Source organism: Lycium barbarum, chromosome 4 (genome assembly GCF_019175385.1).
Source record: "Lycium barbarum isolate Lr01 chromosome 4, ASM1917538v2, whole genome shotgun sequence".
NCBI classification, from domain to species: Eukaryota; Viridiplantae; Streptophyta; class Magnoliopsida; order Solanales; family Solanaceae; genus Lycium; species Lycium barbarum.
Window position 1 is genome coordinate 22,976,501 of NC_083340.1, and position 12,847 is coordinate 22,989,347.

General features: G+C 37.2%; 1 protein-coding gene across 3 annotated transcripts in view; it reads left to right on the forward strand.

Moving 5' to 3' along the window:
• LOC132635558 (TATA-binding protein-associated factor BTAF1) overlaps window positions 1-12,847 on the forward strand; it is a 44,709-nt gene that overhangs the window by 30,998 nt on the left and 864 nt on the right. For all 3 annotated transcript variants that reach the window (XM_060351989.1, XM_060351990.1, XM_060351991.1), the window contains 11 exons: window positions 36-155; window positions 233-715; window positions 2,508-3,046; window positions 4,359-4,851; window positions 4,932-5,000; window positions 6,031-6,135; window positions 6,219-6,443; window positions 6,508-6,768; window positions 6,849-6,898; window positions 11,422-11,531; window positions 11,605-11,687. In XM_060351989.1, coding sequence (XP_060207972.1) covers window positions 36-155; window positions 233-715; window positions 2,508-3,046; window positions 4,359-4,851; window positions 4,932-5,000; window positions 6,031-6,135; window positions 6,219-6,443; window positions 6,508-6,768; window positions 6,849-6,898; window positions 11,422-11,531; window positions 11,605-11,687 — 2,538 coding nt within the window. The remainder of the gene's footprint in view (window positions 1-35; window positions 156-232; window positions 716-2,507; window positions 3,047-4,358; window positions 4,852-4,931; window positions 5,001-6,030; window positions 6,136-6,218; window positions 6,444-6,507; window positions 6,769-6,848; window positions 6,899-11,421; window positions 11,532-11,604; window positions 11,688-12,847) is intronic.

Consider the following 12,847-nt stretch of genomic DNA (forward strand, 5'->3'; position numbering starts at 1 on the left):
CTAACTTCCAAGTCTTTTCCTTTGACAACTTGCAGAATAATTTGCATGTTACTGTCTCTTCTTTACTGGCTGCTGCTGTTGTCTGGATGAATGAGCTTCCCGTGAAACTGAATCCAATTATTTTGCCTTTGATGGCTTCTATTAAGAGAGAACAGGTAAGTGGATAATGTTTGAAATTTCCTGAACAGAGAGCACTTGCTATTTGTATGTTCATAATTGTTCATTTTTGAAGGAGGAGATATTACAAAGTAAGGCGGCTGAGGCTCTTGCAGAGCTTATCTATCGTTGTATGGGACGGAAGCCTGGACCAAATGATAAGTTAATTAAGAACCTCTGTAGTTTGACATGCATGGATCCTTGTGAGACACCTCAAGCCGGAATTTTGAATTCTATAGAAATAATTGAAGAGCATGATCTTCTATCCTCAGGAAGTAGCAGTAATAGACATAAATCAAAAGTTCATATGCTCTCCCCTGGTGAAGATCGTTCAAAGGTTGAGGGCTTCATCAGTAGACGTGGATCTGAACTTGCCTTGAAGTTCTTATGTGAAAAATTGGGTGGATCCTTGTTTGAAAAGCTACCTAAGCTGTGGGACTGCCTAGTGGAAGTTCTTAAGCCTTGTAATCTTGAAGGCATGACTGCAGAAGATGAAAGGCTTATTACTCAAGCTATTGAGTTGGTTAAGGATCCTCAGAACTTGATTAACAATATCCAGGTCAGTCCCAATGGTCATAATTCTTCGATTCTTGCACTTTTTGATAATTACATGTTTATTGCAAATGCAACCAAAAAGGGAATAAATATGGTATGTAAGAAGTATGCACAAAAGTAGGCTAAAATGGCTTCCCATGAAACTTTTTGTCATCCATTTGGGTGAATGGATGGATGGATGATCTGATGTTCTGGGGGCTATGCAAAAGATGCAGAAGTTTTGTCCCTATTCTCCAATGGTGCTCAAGTGCCAATGGAGCTACCTCCCATGCTCTATTTCCTTCTTTTATTTGCTATCATTGAAGATCATTTACAAGCAAGAGGGGATACTTGTACTGTTTTATACTTTTATTGCTAAACAGCGATTGGACCAGAGAATGCAATTGTAGTAGGAAATGATTCTCTTTGTGAAGCTACCCTTTATTCTGATCTCAGTCCTCTGTACCTTCTGTTAGGTAACTATGCCATGCTGAGTCCTCTTCTTTTTGTAAAAAAAATATCAACAACTCTTTGTTGATGTTAATTACCTGTAGAAAGCAGATTTTTTTTATAGGTTATCATCAAAATCTCTAATTTTTTCTGGGATTTTCTCTTTCCTAGAGATTATTATGGGTATAACTCACAATTATTTCTTGGGCGGTAGGACTTTGTTACAAATATCGGGCTTCAATAACGAAAGTAAGAAAATGTTGTTTGGTTGGGATTTATAGGAGCTTTTTAGTTTCTTTGTGGTGATTCTTAGCTGCATTATCATTTCCACTTTATTAACTCCTGAAGGATATTTATTTTAGTAAGCAGAAAAACCTCATGTCGGAGGAATAGAAAGGAGGAGAACCAACAATCAAGCTCAAATGTTGGAAGTGAAGGAGGAGATGGAGTTCTCTTATCTTAAAAATGCTCTTATATACCCGCTGATCCTTGAAGGCCCAACACTTCCTCATTATGTTTGTCCTGCTTACTATCTAAAGAAGAACCAAAATTCTTCTCCGTCCGAAAATCCTATATATGTTTTCTAGTACTTGTCATGTAGCTTATGAATTTATCCGTTTTTTAAAACTTAAAGTTGATAGTTGTTTGAATCTAGAGAAACATTGCTTATTTCATTTGTGAAGATTGAATCATGTCATCTCTTTTGCGATGGAGTGAGTGCAAGTTGCTCGTACAGATAACAGTAGCAGAGGTGTAACTAGTCTGCCATTAAGGTCGAGCAGTTTGATCACATGCTTACAGAAGCCAATTTACAAGTGTTGCTTAACTGACATTGGCTTGGGGTTTTTTGCTGGAAAGAAAACAAAAGGCAAATGAATAATGCACCTAAGACATTATATATTTGTTACCTTTGGGAAGCAACAACTGCAAGTTTTAGCAAGAGTCAATTCATCAGAAATGTACTCTCTCTGACCCAATTTATATGGTACTGTTTGATTGGGCTCAGAGTTTAAGAAAGAAAGAAAGACTTCTGAACTTGTGGTTTAAAACAAGCCATAAATATTTGCATGGCTATTATCACATCTCATTTAGGTAAAATGGGAAGTTTAGAGTTAAATTGTTTCTAGATATGGAAAAATGACATTCTTTCTGGGACAAACTAAAAAGGAAAGTGTGCCAACATAAAATGGGACAGAGGGAGGAGTATATGATAATTAGCATTTGTCATCACTTAGCTTGTTATTGTTTCATATATTATTCATGAAGACATGATTAGTTTCAGTATTCTATTTCAGTTGGATGCTTTCTTTCTTTCCTTGACTTAAGCATTGTCTCTGTCTTCTTACTCTTTTTCCTTCGAGTGACAGGTAGTCCGTTCTATTGCACCACTGCTGGATGAGACATTAAGACCGAAACTCCTCACTCTCCTTCCATGCATTTTCAGATGTGTTCGTCATTCACATATAGCTGTGAGATTAGCTGCATCTAGATGTATTACAACCTTGGCCAAGTCAATGGCATTGGATGTGATGGGTTCAGTTATTGAGAATGTTGTGCCTATGTTAGGTGACGTTACATCTGTACATTCTAAACAAGGAGCTGGCATGCTTGTCAGTTTGCTTGTCCAGGGACTTGGTATCGAGCTGGTTCCATATGCTCCCCTTTTGGTAGTTCCCCTTCTGAGGTGTATGAGTGATTCAGATCATTCTGTCAGACAGAGTGTGACACATAGTTTTGCCACCCTTGTGCCTCTACTTCCATTAGCACGTGGTGTTTCTCCTCCTGTTGGTCTTAGTGAACACCTATCAAGAAGTCAAGAAGATGTTAAATTTTTGGAGCAGCTAATTGACAACTCTCATATTGACGATTACAAGCTCTCAACTGAACTAAAGGTGACATTGAGAAGGTACTACTTAGCCACTGATTTTCTCTCAAGTGTCTGCAATGTGATATTGTGATGAGCTGATTTTCTTAAAAACTAATATATCGGTCTCCCACTTCCGAGATCGATATGTTCCTCTTTCTCCTACCTTCTTTTTCCTTGTTTTGGTTTCTCTCTATCCATATAACAAGGGTTGGTGGAACCAAAATCGCCATCTATCATCAGGCTTTAAGATTCATTTTCTTGTTGTGAGATGATTAGCATTGGAATGTGCCAGAAGAAATAGTTGAAAGTATATCATGTGCATGAATGTGGGCAACATGCACTATGGGGAAGGGGGGAGGGTGGCAAGAGTCTGTCTTAGGATATCTATCAATAAGGTATGCTTTCTGTATTTTAGATGCTGCAATTACATGAACAGTATGCCATGAACAACACAAGCACCTACCTTGCTTTATATGGTCTCTGTGCCTGCTTTTATATTCACTACACCGTTGAAGCCAAGACAAGATAATTCATGCTACGTGAATTACCCTCTGGATAGAGCTTATTGGAGATTGTGTCACGAGCTTACCATACAAGGTAATTCATGCTACGTGAATTACCCTCTGGATAGAGCTTATTGGAGATTGTGTTGCGAGCTTACCATACTCGAATTTTTTTGTACACCAATGGCTGAAGAGATACTATTCTAAGTGACCAGCTGCACGTTTGTAGCCCGAAGCATAAACTCCATGCTTAACAATAACGAAGAAAATTGAAAAGATATAATGGACAGCATATTGCGCTTAAACATTACATACTACAAGTACTTTTATTCATATTGTTCATAGTCCATCTGTTTCTAAACTGCCACACAACTTAATCACATAGTTGCAGAAAAACATAAATATGTCCTGCAAGATGTGTTCTTTTGAGGAACATGATAGGTCATTTCTAGTCACTGCTGCTTCTATATCTGCGTGGAAACTAGGGAAGAGATGCAAAAAACACAAAGTTTAACATTGCTAATCTGTCTTGTTTGGTTTGCCTAATAAATAAAGAGGAAGAAAATTGCTTTTCTTGGGCCATGTTGGTGAATGTAGAAATAAAAATGACGACTTCCTCCTTTTCTCTCAAATCCAAGCGAAGGAGAATTTCTATTAAGCTCAATTTCTCTTTATTTGCATTAGTCTCCTTGTGGGACATCCATTTAACCTTGGTGCCTTATTTGAAACGCATAGAGTATTCCTTAAGCCAAGCCCCAAAGAAAGAGGGAAAGAATGGAACTTCAATTTGCGCTTGAGAACGTTTTAGTAGTTGTTTTTTTGTCTAAAATTCTCTCTTATGCTTTCAGGTACCAACAAGAAGGTATAAACTGGTTGGCATTTTTGAAGCGCTTTAGTCTTCACGGGATATTATGTGATGACATGGGCCTTGGTAAAACCCTTCAAGCATCAGCAATTGTGGCATCTGATGTAGCAGAGCACATTGCTCTAAATAGTTCCCAGGAACTACCTCCATCCTTGATAATATGCCCCTCAACCCTTGTTGGCCACTGGGTTTATGAAATAGAGAAGTTTATTGACGGTTCTTTGCTTACCACCCTCCAGTATGTTGGTTCTGCACAAGAACGCATTTCTCTACGGTCTCAGTTTAAGCAGCATAATGTTATTGTGACATCATATGATGTCATCCGCAAAGATGTTGATTATCTTAGACAGCTGTTTTGGAACTATTGCATTCTAGATGAGGGACATATCATAAAGAATTCTAAGTCGAAAATAACAGTTGCTGTTAAACAATTGAAGGCACAACACCGCCTCATTCTGAGTGGAACACCAATACAGGTGTGTTAGTAGTTCAACCACAACTGAATATTTACAACAGCTCATTGGGTGCTTAACAATGAATCTGACTTACATTGCAGAATAACGTGTTGGATCTGTGGTCACTCTTTGACTTTCTTATGCCAGGGTTTCTTGGAACTGAAAGACAAGTGAGTTACACCATTTAAGTTTTCTTGCCAGTTTAGTCAGTTGGTAAATTGCACTTTTTGTGTAGTTCATATGTTGTTCAATGTGTCTAATAATTAAATGCTCTTGTTCGATTTGTGCCTCCTAAAAGTTGGATTTGGGTGAGAGGTATGCACAGGGAAGCTGTCATACTACTTTCCATCCCTTCTAGTCATGAATTAACCTGCCCTCTTCTTCCCTTCAACTATCTCGATTTTACTTACATAACAAATTGAATTGAGATTAACTGGCATCGAATTCTTTAGTCCTTTAGGATCCTTTACTTATAAGGGTCTGCGTTATGCAGGGTGAGAGCTCCGTTCATTCTGACTGCATGTGTCTCGTCAAGCTCTTTAGACACTTCTAGAAGCTTGATTATGTCTGTTTGAAAAATTCATTAGTAGATAGCAACATAAAATCCTAGGAGTGCAAATGGTAGACATGGAAGCAAACAACAATTATTATAATATGCGATGTTTCTAACTAGGACACGGGTTTAATTTGGGGTAGCAGTTGGCTCTTTGCGAATGAATCCAATTATTCTTATTAAAACGAGTTTCTTTACAATTATTTTTTTAAAAGTAAAAATTTGCAAATGGTAGACATGGAAGCAAACAACAATTATTATAATATGCTATGTTTCTAACTAGGACACGGGTTTAATTTGGGGTAGCAGTTGGCTCTTTGCGAATGAATCCAATTATTCTTAGTAAAACGAGTTTCTTTACAATTTTTTTTTTCTTTAAAAGTTAAAAGGCCATAACAGAACCAATAAAAAGGAGATTGCAAGTAGGGTATTCCCTGGAAAATGTTATTCATGGTTGTCATATGAAGCATTGTAATCTTTCCCATTTGGTACTGTAAGTGGGATTTTCCTATCATTTTGATTATGGGCATCATACGTTTCTTTCAGCATTTATTGTGGATGCTTTAGTGAAACTTTATTGTTCAGTTACACATTTCTTATCGATCCAAAGTTGTTACGACACTTCATTTATTTGTTAACTTTAACAGTTTCATGCCTCCTACGGGAAACCACTACTAGCTGCCAGAGATCCCAAATGTTCAGCCAAGGATGCTGAAGCAGGTGTGCTTGCTATGGAAGCATTGCACAAGCAGGTGGGTTCTTTCTACTTGCATATGGCCTTCTCAGTTCTTTTTACTTCTCATCTAGACTCAAACTGAAAGGTTTTCCTTGACAGGTGATGCCTTTTCTCCTTCGCCGGACTAAAGATGAAGTCTTATCTGATTTGCCAGAGAAAATTATTCAGGATAGATACTGTGACCTGAGTCCTGTTCAGCTAAAACTCTACGAACAATTTTCTGGTTCACATGTAAGACAAGAAATTTCCAGCATGGTGAAGCACAATGAATCAGATGCAAGTCAAAAAAATGATTTGCCAAAAGCATCTTCTCATGTATTCCAGGTAAGTTGAGAATAGTTGTGATTATCTCTTTTGTGGTTGTGGTCTAATATCTCTGTTGTTTCAGGCACTTCAATACTTGCTTAAACTTTGTAGTCACCCTTTGCTCGTGTTTGGGGAGAGAGTTTCAGAATCCCTCTCATCTATTGTGTCAGATCTCTTCTCTCCTGGTGCTGACATTGTTTCAGAACTCCATCAACTCCACCACTCTCCCAAATTAGTCGCCTTGCAGGAGATCCTTTCGGAGTGTGGAATTGGTGTTGATTCAGGTTCTGAAGGCCCTATTGGTGTAGGACAGCACAGAGTCCTGATATTTGCACAGCATAAGGTAATGCCTTGAACTTCTCAAGTTACTTTGTGATTGATTCTGTTCCTGTATTGGCCTGGAATTTAACCCGAACCTTGCAGGCCTTGTTGGATATCATTGAGAGAGACTTGTTTCAAAATCATATGAGAAAGTAAGAATTGTTCTTTCTTGTTTTTTTTTTAATTTTCGTAACTTCCTTTTGAAGTAAATTGAACCTGCCTATATTTCCATTTCCAATGAATATCTGTGACCTTTATTTTCAGAGGTTGAGGCATCTTGTAATGTATTTCTTGGGTTATCATGTGGACGGCCTCTTGGTTGTCATGATTAGGTTTTCGGATATTAGGGGCTTGTATGTTGTGAACCATCTATGTTGCAATTATGTTTACATAAACAGATTGGTTATATATTGACTAAACCTTTTTCTTTTGAGAAAGCAAGATTAGTTCATTCTGTAGTTTTCCGAGTTACTCGGACTCGGGTGCGGGTGTCCGATTCGGGTGCGGATCTAGAGGTCGGATCCTTCATGATCTAAATTCTAAGATTCGGGGATACGGATCCAGGTATGGATACAGGTACGGGGATTCGGCTAAAAATAGAATTATAAAACCTAAATTATGAGATATTATGTGGAAAACATGAGGAGAAAATATTGATCAAAAGGAGAATCTCAGAAGGAGATAAAAGGAAAAGGAGTGAAAGAAATTTCAATATACAAGGTATTCCATTTTCTTCAAGTCCATCTCAGCTTTTGTTTGGATTATAAAAATCATTGAATCTGTCCGGAATTTCTCCGTTGATTTTGGTCAAAGTACCCAAAAGCGGTTGACCAGATCGGGTACGGATCCCACACCCACACCCATACACATGTCGTGTCGACACGGGTGCAGCACCGAAAGTGAAGAGTCCGAGTAACTTAGTTTTTTTCGCATTTCACCTTGTAGAACTGGTATTCAGTTGGATATTAGGACATTAATCTATTCTTACATAAATTTTGGAATTTATACCTCTAGTTGTTCTCTAAATTTTAGAACACAGAATATGAAATTAGAAGCCACATAATATTTTGCAGTATTTTGAGTCAACAAGTTGTATATGTTCTCAACTGTTTTCTAGCCCCAGAATTTTAGGATAAACAATTTTGGATGGGAGGACTAGCATGTGGTAGCATTTCATGTACTTCCAGTCTGCATATTTCTCTTTTGAAAGATTTTACCACTACCTGCTTTGATATTGCTTTATCCTAAGCCGAGGGTCTATCGGAAACAACCTCTCTACCTCCCAAGGTCGGGGCAAGGTCTGCATACACTCTACCCCCAGACCCCACTTGTGGGATTTCGATGTTTTTGTTGCAAGGATTTCACCACTCCAAATATTTCTCTTTTTGAAGGTAGTTAATGTGTTTCCTGAGATAGGTGATAGGTGAAGCCGATGACGAGAATTTTGAATGGTCAGAAAAGAGTAGTACTTTCATAAGTCTTGTCCACAAGCAAAATAATCAACTTACCGCTTTTGATGTCCCACGATTCTCCTAGTTTAGGAACAAAAGAGCCTGAACATAACCCGAGCTTTTAAAAAATTTACTAGACGGCGTATGCAGTGTATCTATGTGTATGTAGTTGTGTTTGGGTAGTGATAATATATACTCCCTCTATTTCAATTTATGTGAACCTATTTCCTTATTAGTCCGTGCCAAAAAGAATGACTTCTTTCTAAATTTGGAAACAATTTACTTTTATGCAATGATTTATAGCCACACAAAATATGTGACTTATTTAACACCATAAGTTTAAATGTCTTCTCTACTTTCTTAAACTGCGTGCCCAGTCAAATGAGTTCACATAAATTGAAACGGAGGGAGTATTTTATATTGCTAATAAACATACATAAGTTGGCACTGTTTTATATATATATATACACACACACACACACTATGTTCAAAACACGATTAATATAATATTATAGTTTGTGCTCCGTATCCAAAACTTTATTATATTAGTGTTTGCTACGAATACAGAGTTGGCAAAAATTTATTAATACTTTTTAAAAGAGAAGACTTGTTTAAAAGGAAACTATTTTCCTCTCTTTGAGATAAAACAATAGCAATATTTAAGCATTAGTTGATACTTTGAATTTTAATTCGATTAATTTAAAGGTGTAAAATATTCTATTGTTAATGTATGTAGATTGGACCTAAACAATACTTATTATTTTTTATCAAATTTTGATTTGGATAATTCTAATTCAAATTATTAAATTAATCTTATATGTTTAAAACAAAACAAAGTAGAAATTTGATTTTCTATTTAAACGAAGAACTACTATTTTTTAATTTTTGATAAATATTCTTGGTTTAACTCATTTTACTTGTCATGTTGTCTTTTGCACGGTTTTGTAAGGAAACGTCAATTAGAATTATAATTTGACTAATTTACCTTATTAATTATTTGATCTCCATTTAATATTATTTTTTCTTTTATGACATTAATATCTTTTCACATTTATTAGAGTAAGAATAAAAATGAAAAAGTAATTAAATTCTATCTTATTTTAAAATATAAATATTTTAAGTATATTTATTTTAGTAAACGTAACAAATAAATGACATGGCGGAATAGCAAATACTACAGTTAAATATCTAGATTAGATCTCAGGCTAATATAAGAAAAGAAAGGAAATTGTATGATTTGGTTACTTAACCTTTTGAAGAAAAGCAATAATATGGAGTCCATGTTTTTTGCTGTACAATAATTTCATTTGCTCCCACTAATGGGTTGATACGCATGTGGCAATGAATCCACCATTATTGACTTAATGGGGATACTTTGGGAATTACATGAATATTGTTTGATTTTTAATATGGGGTGCATGTTTTTTTTTTTTTGTTGACATTGCTTGTTTTTTTAATTTGGGGTCCACTTTTTTTTTTTTTTTAAAATATTGCTGGGTATTTTTAGTGTGGGGCCACCTAATTTTTTTTTTTGGGTCCGTGGCTGACTACGAAGCATGGGTTTAGCCCATGCTTCTATATAGTAGTAAAATGTATTTTTGAAATGACAATTCAATCTTTATTCTTGGTTACCCAATGTTGGGCCCCGTGTTATATTGTAGGCGAGAAAGGTGTTAGAATATCCTACATCCAGTAGGGAATGAGTTGTTGTCTCCCTATATGGTTTTGGATAATCCCCACTTCTCGAGCTAGCTTTTGAGTTAGATTGAGTGTCCATTATGTTGAAACTTATTAAAATAAAATGGCATTTGGGAATCTTGCCCTTTATCTTTACATTAGAGAGTAATATAGAGTTGGTGTGGGAACTTTTTATTGAAAGATGAATTTCAGAGTTTGTACTGCCAAAGAGACTTGACAATTCAGCAAATTAGGTGGACACAAGGTGGAGAGACTTTTTGGGACTTGAGATTTAGAAGGGAATTTCAAGATTGGGAAGTGACTGAGTTTCACAGATTGTTAACCTTATTACATAGGCAAGTCAATCGGTGGATAATCTTGATGATTGGTGGTGGGCCTGAGAAATAATGGAGTGTTCTCTGTAAACTCTTTCTACGAGAAACTTTTGGTTAGGGAGGAGCTTGTTTTTCCATGCAATGCAATATGGATTCCAAGTTTGCCGTAGGAGGGGTGTTTTTTCACTTGGCTAGCCACTAGAGGGGTGATTTTAACAGCGGAAAATCTTAGAAAGCGGAAGGTTGTCTACGTTAGTTGGTGTTACATGTATAAGGAGGCAGGCGAGGACGTTGATCAGCTTCTTCTACATTGCGGGCTAACCATGAGGTTATGGTGGGATATGTTTATGTGGTTTGGCACTCCATGGACAATGCCAAAGACAGTGAAAGATCTGATGTTCAGTTGGAAGTGCGGGACAAGGAGAAGAAGACGGAGGGGTTGGAACGTGGTTCCACTTGGAAAGTCCCTTGTATACAGCCAACTTGGCCATGTTTATACTACTACAACAACAACAACAACAACAACAACAACAACCCAGTGAAATCCCACATCTTGGGGTCTGGGGAGGGTAGAATGTACGCAGACCTTACTCCTACCAAGGTAGGATGGCTGTTTCCGAGAGACCCTCGGCTCAACTTGGCCATGTTTATGAAAGAAGTTATTTACCTGATCAAAAAATAAATAAATTAGAGAGTAATATCTTATTTTTCTATATGTATTTGAGCTTTTAGGATTTTGTTGGTGCTTTTGCTGTCTTGTTGAGTATGGGTGGAATTGCTATGAATTTCTTGTTTAATCAAATTGTTGTATGTTTACATCATGACTTGTAACCCAGCTGAAGTCAAAGTCGTGACTCTGTAAGCCTTCATGTAAGCCTTTTCTATTCTTTGTGGGTTTCTCACTTCTATGTATGCACCTGGAATTATTTTGTTAACTTCCAGTCATTTCGGGTATTCGAGATCATCTCAGGATATTTTTTTTTGACAATGTGAGATCGTCTTAGGATATAAATGGACCTTGTATGCCAAATCTCGACTTTCACAATTATTAGTTTTGCTACCGCTCCTGCGAAAGCCTTGGAACCACGAAAACAGATGGTAGAGGATCAGGGATGCACCTATTTTAACTAAAGGCTGTCTTGAAGTATTTGAGTCGGTTCCTTTTGGTTTGACATTCAGTAGCTAAAGAGATTTTACCCCTTTATTGAGCAGTGTTACTTACTTGAGGCTGGATGGATCAGTTGAACCAGAAAAGCGCTTTGACATTGTGAAAGCCTTCAATTCGGATCCTACTATAGACGCTTTACTGCTTACTACACATGGTATGATTTTACATTTTGACATGGTTTCTGTAGAGTGGAAGACTTTGTGCTCATTTACGATTACTTCTTGCAGTTGGTGGGCTTGGTTTGAACCTGACATCAGCTGATACCCTTGTGTTCATGGAGCATGACTGGAATCCAATGCGAGATCACCAGGTATAGAGAATTAGCCCTTTCTTTGCAGTTTTTTCCCCCTTTTCTGAATATGGTCCCAAACCATAGGCTGCATAATTCTTTGGCTCATTTTAGGCTTTTTAAAGATAAACTGTACTGATAATGTTTAGGTTTTAGTTTCCTTTTTCGGTTTGGGGGGTGGGGGGAACTTTGCATGGTGGGTGGGGGTTGGAGAATTCTCTCTCTCCAACTAATTTTGAATCTTTTGTTGGGGTTATGCGTTTCTTGCCTCTTCCTTGACTTTGTTTTGCCGCTTCAGTGGTCATAAACCCTGGATGATTGAAAGTAGGGAGAGAGTTTGTTCAGGTTCTTATTTTAGCTGTTCTGCTTCTTAGTAGGCAAGACTAAGTCTGCAATAAAGTATGGGAGGTTATTTGCTATCCATCCATATCCCCACTTGGTACCTGATGCTGGTGGGAGGTGGCAATCCCGTGGAATTAGTTGAGGTGCGCGCAAGCCGCCCCGGACACCACGGTTATCTCAACAAAAAGAAAAGAAGAACGACTTATGGAGCATACACAATAATTTGGTAAATGTACCACCCAATTCAATCACAACATTGAGAACAAGATTAATAGAATAAGTAATAAACTTAAAAGAACCCAAGGGTGTGGCCTAGAGGTCATTGAAGTGGGTTGAGAACCATGAGGTATCGGGTTCAAATTCCGACCAAGGCAAAAACAGTTAGCCAGTGCATGTACTGGTGAGAGATAGCAGATACGCCGTGGAATTAGTCGAGGTGCACACAAGCTGGCCCAGACACTACGGTTATAAATAACATAAAAACCAAAAAGAACACCTGTTAAAATTTACGAACAACCGAGCACTATAAGATGTTTCATTTGTAGTTTCTGTATAATTGGTCTTAATTGATGCTGATAAGTTTTGGTGTTACTTTTGAGAATTTAGTACCTAAATATTAAGACAATGTGGATATATTTGCCAAATTTATGGTTATCTTGGGTATTTTGATTTACTTCTTGCAGATAATACATATCTGTGTTGGGTTGTTAGATGTGGAGTTGATATATTGCAAGTAATTGATGTTCTTCTGCTGTGTTTATTTTAGTCCAGCATTTTGTTGAATCTTCTCATGTCCTGCTTGCTCAAGATGATATGGAAAGGTGCATAACTTCTTTATA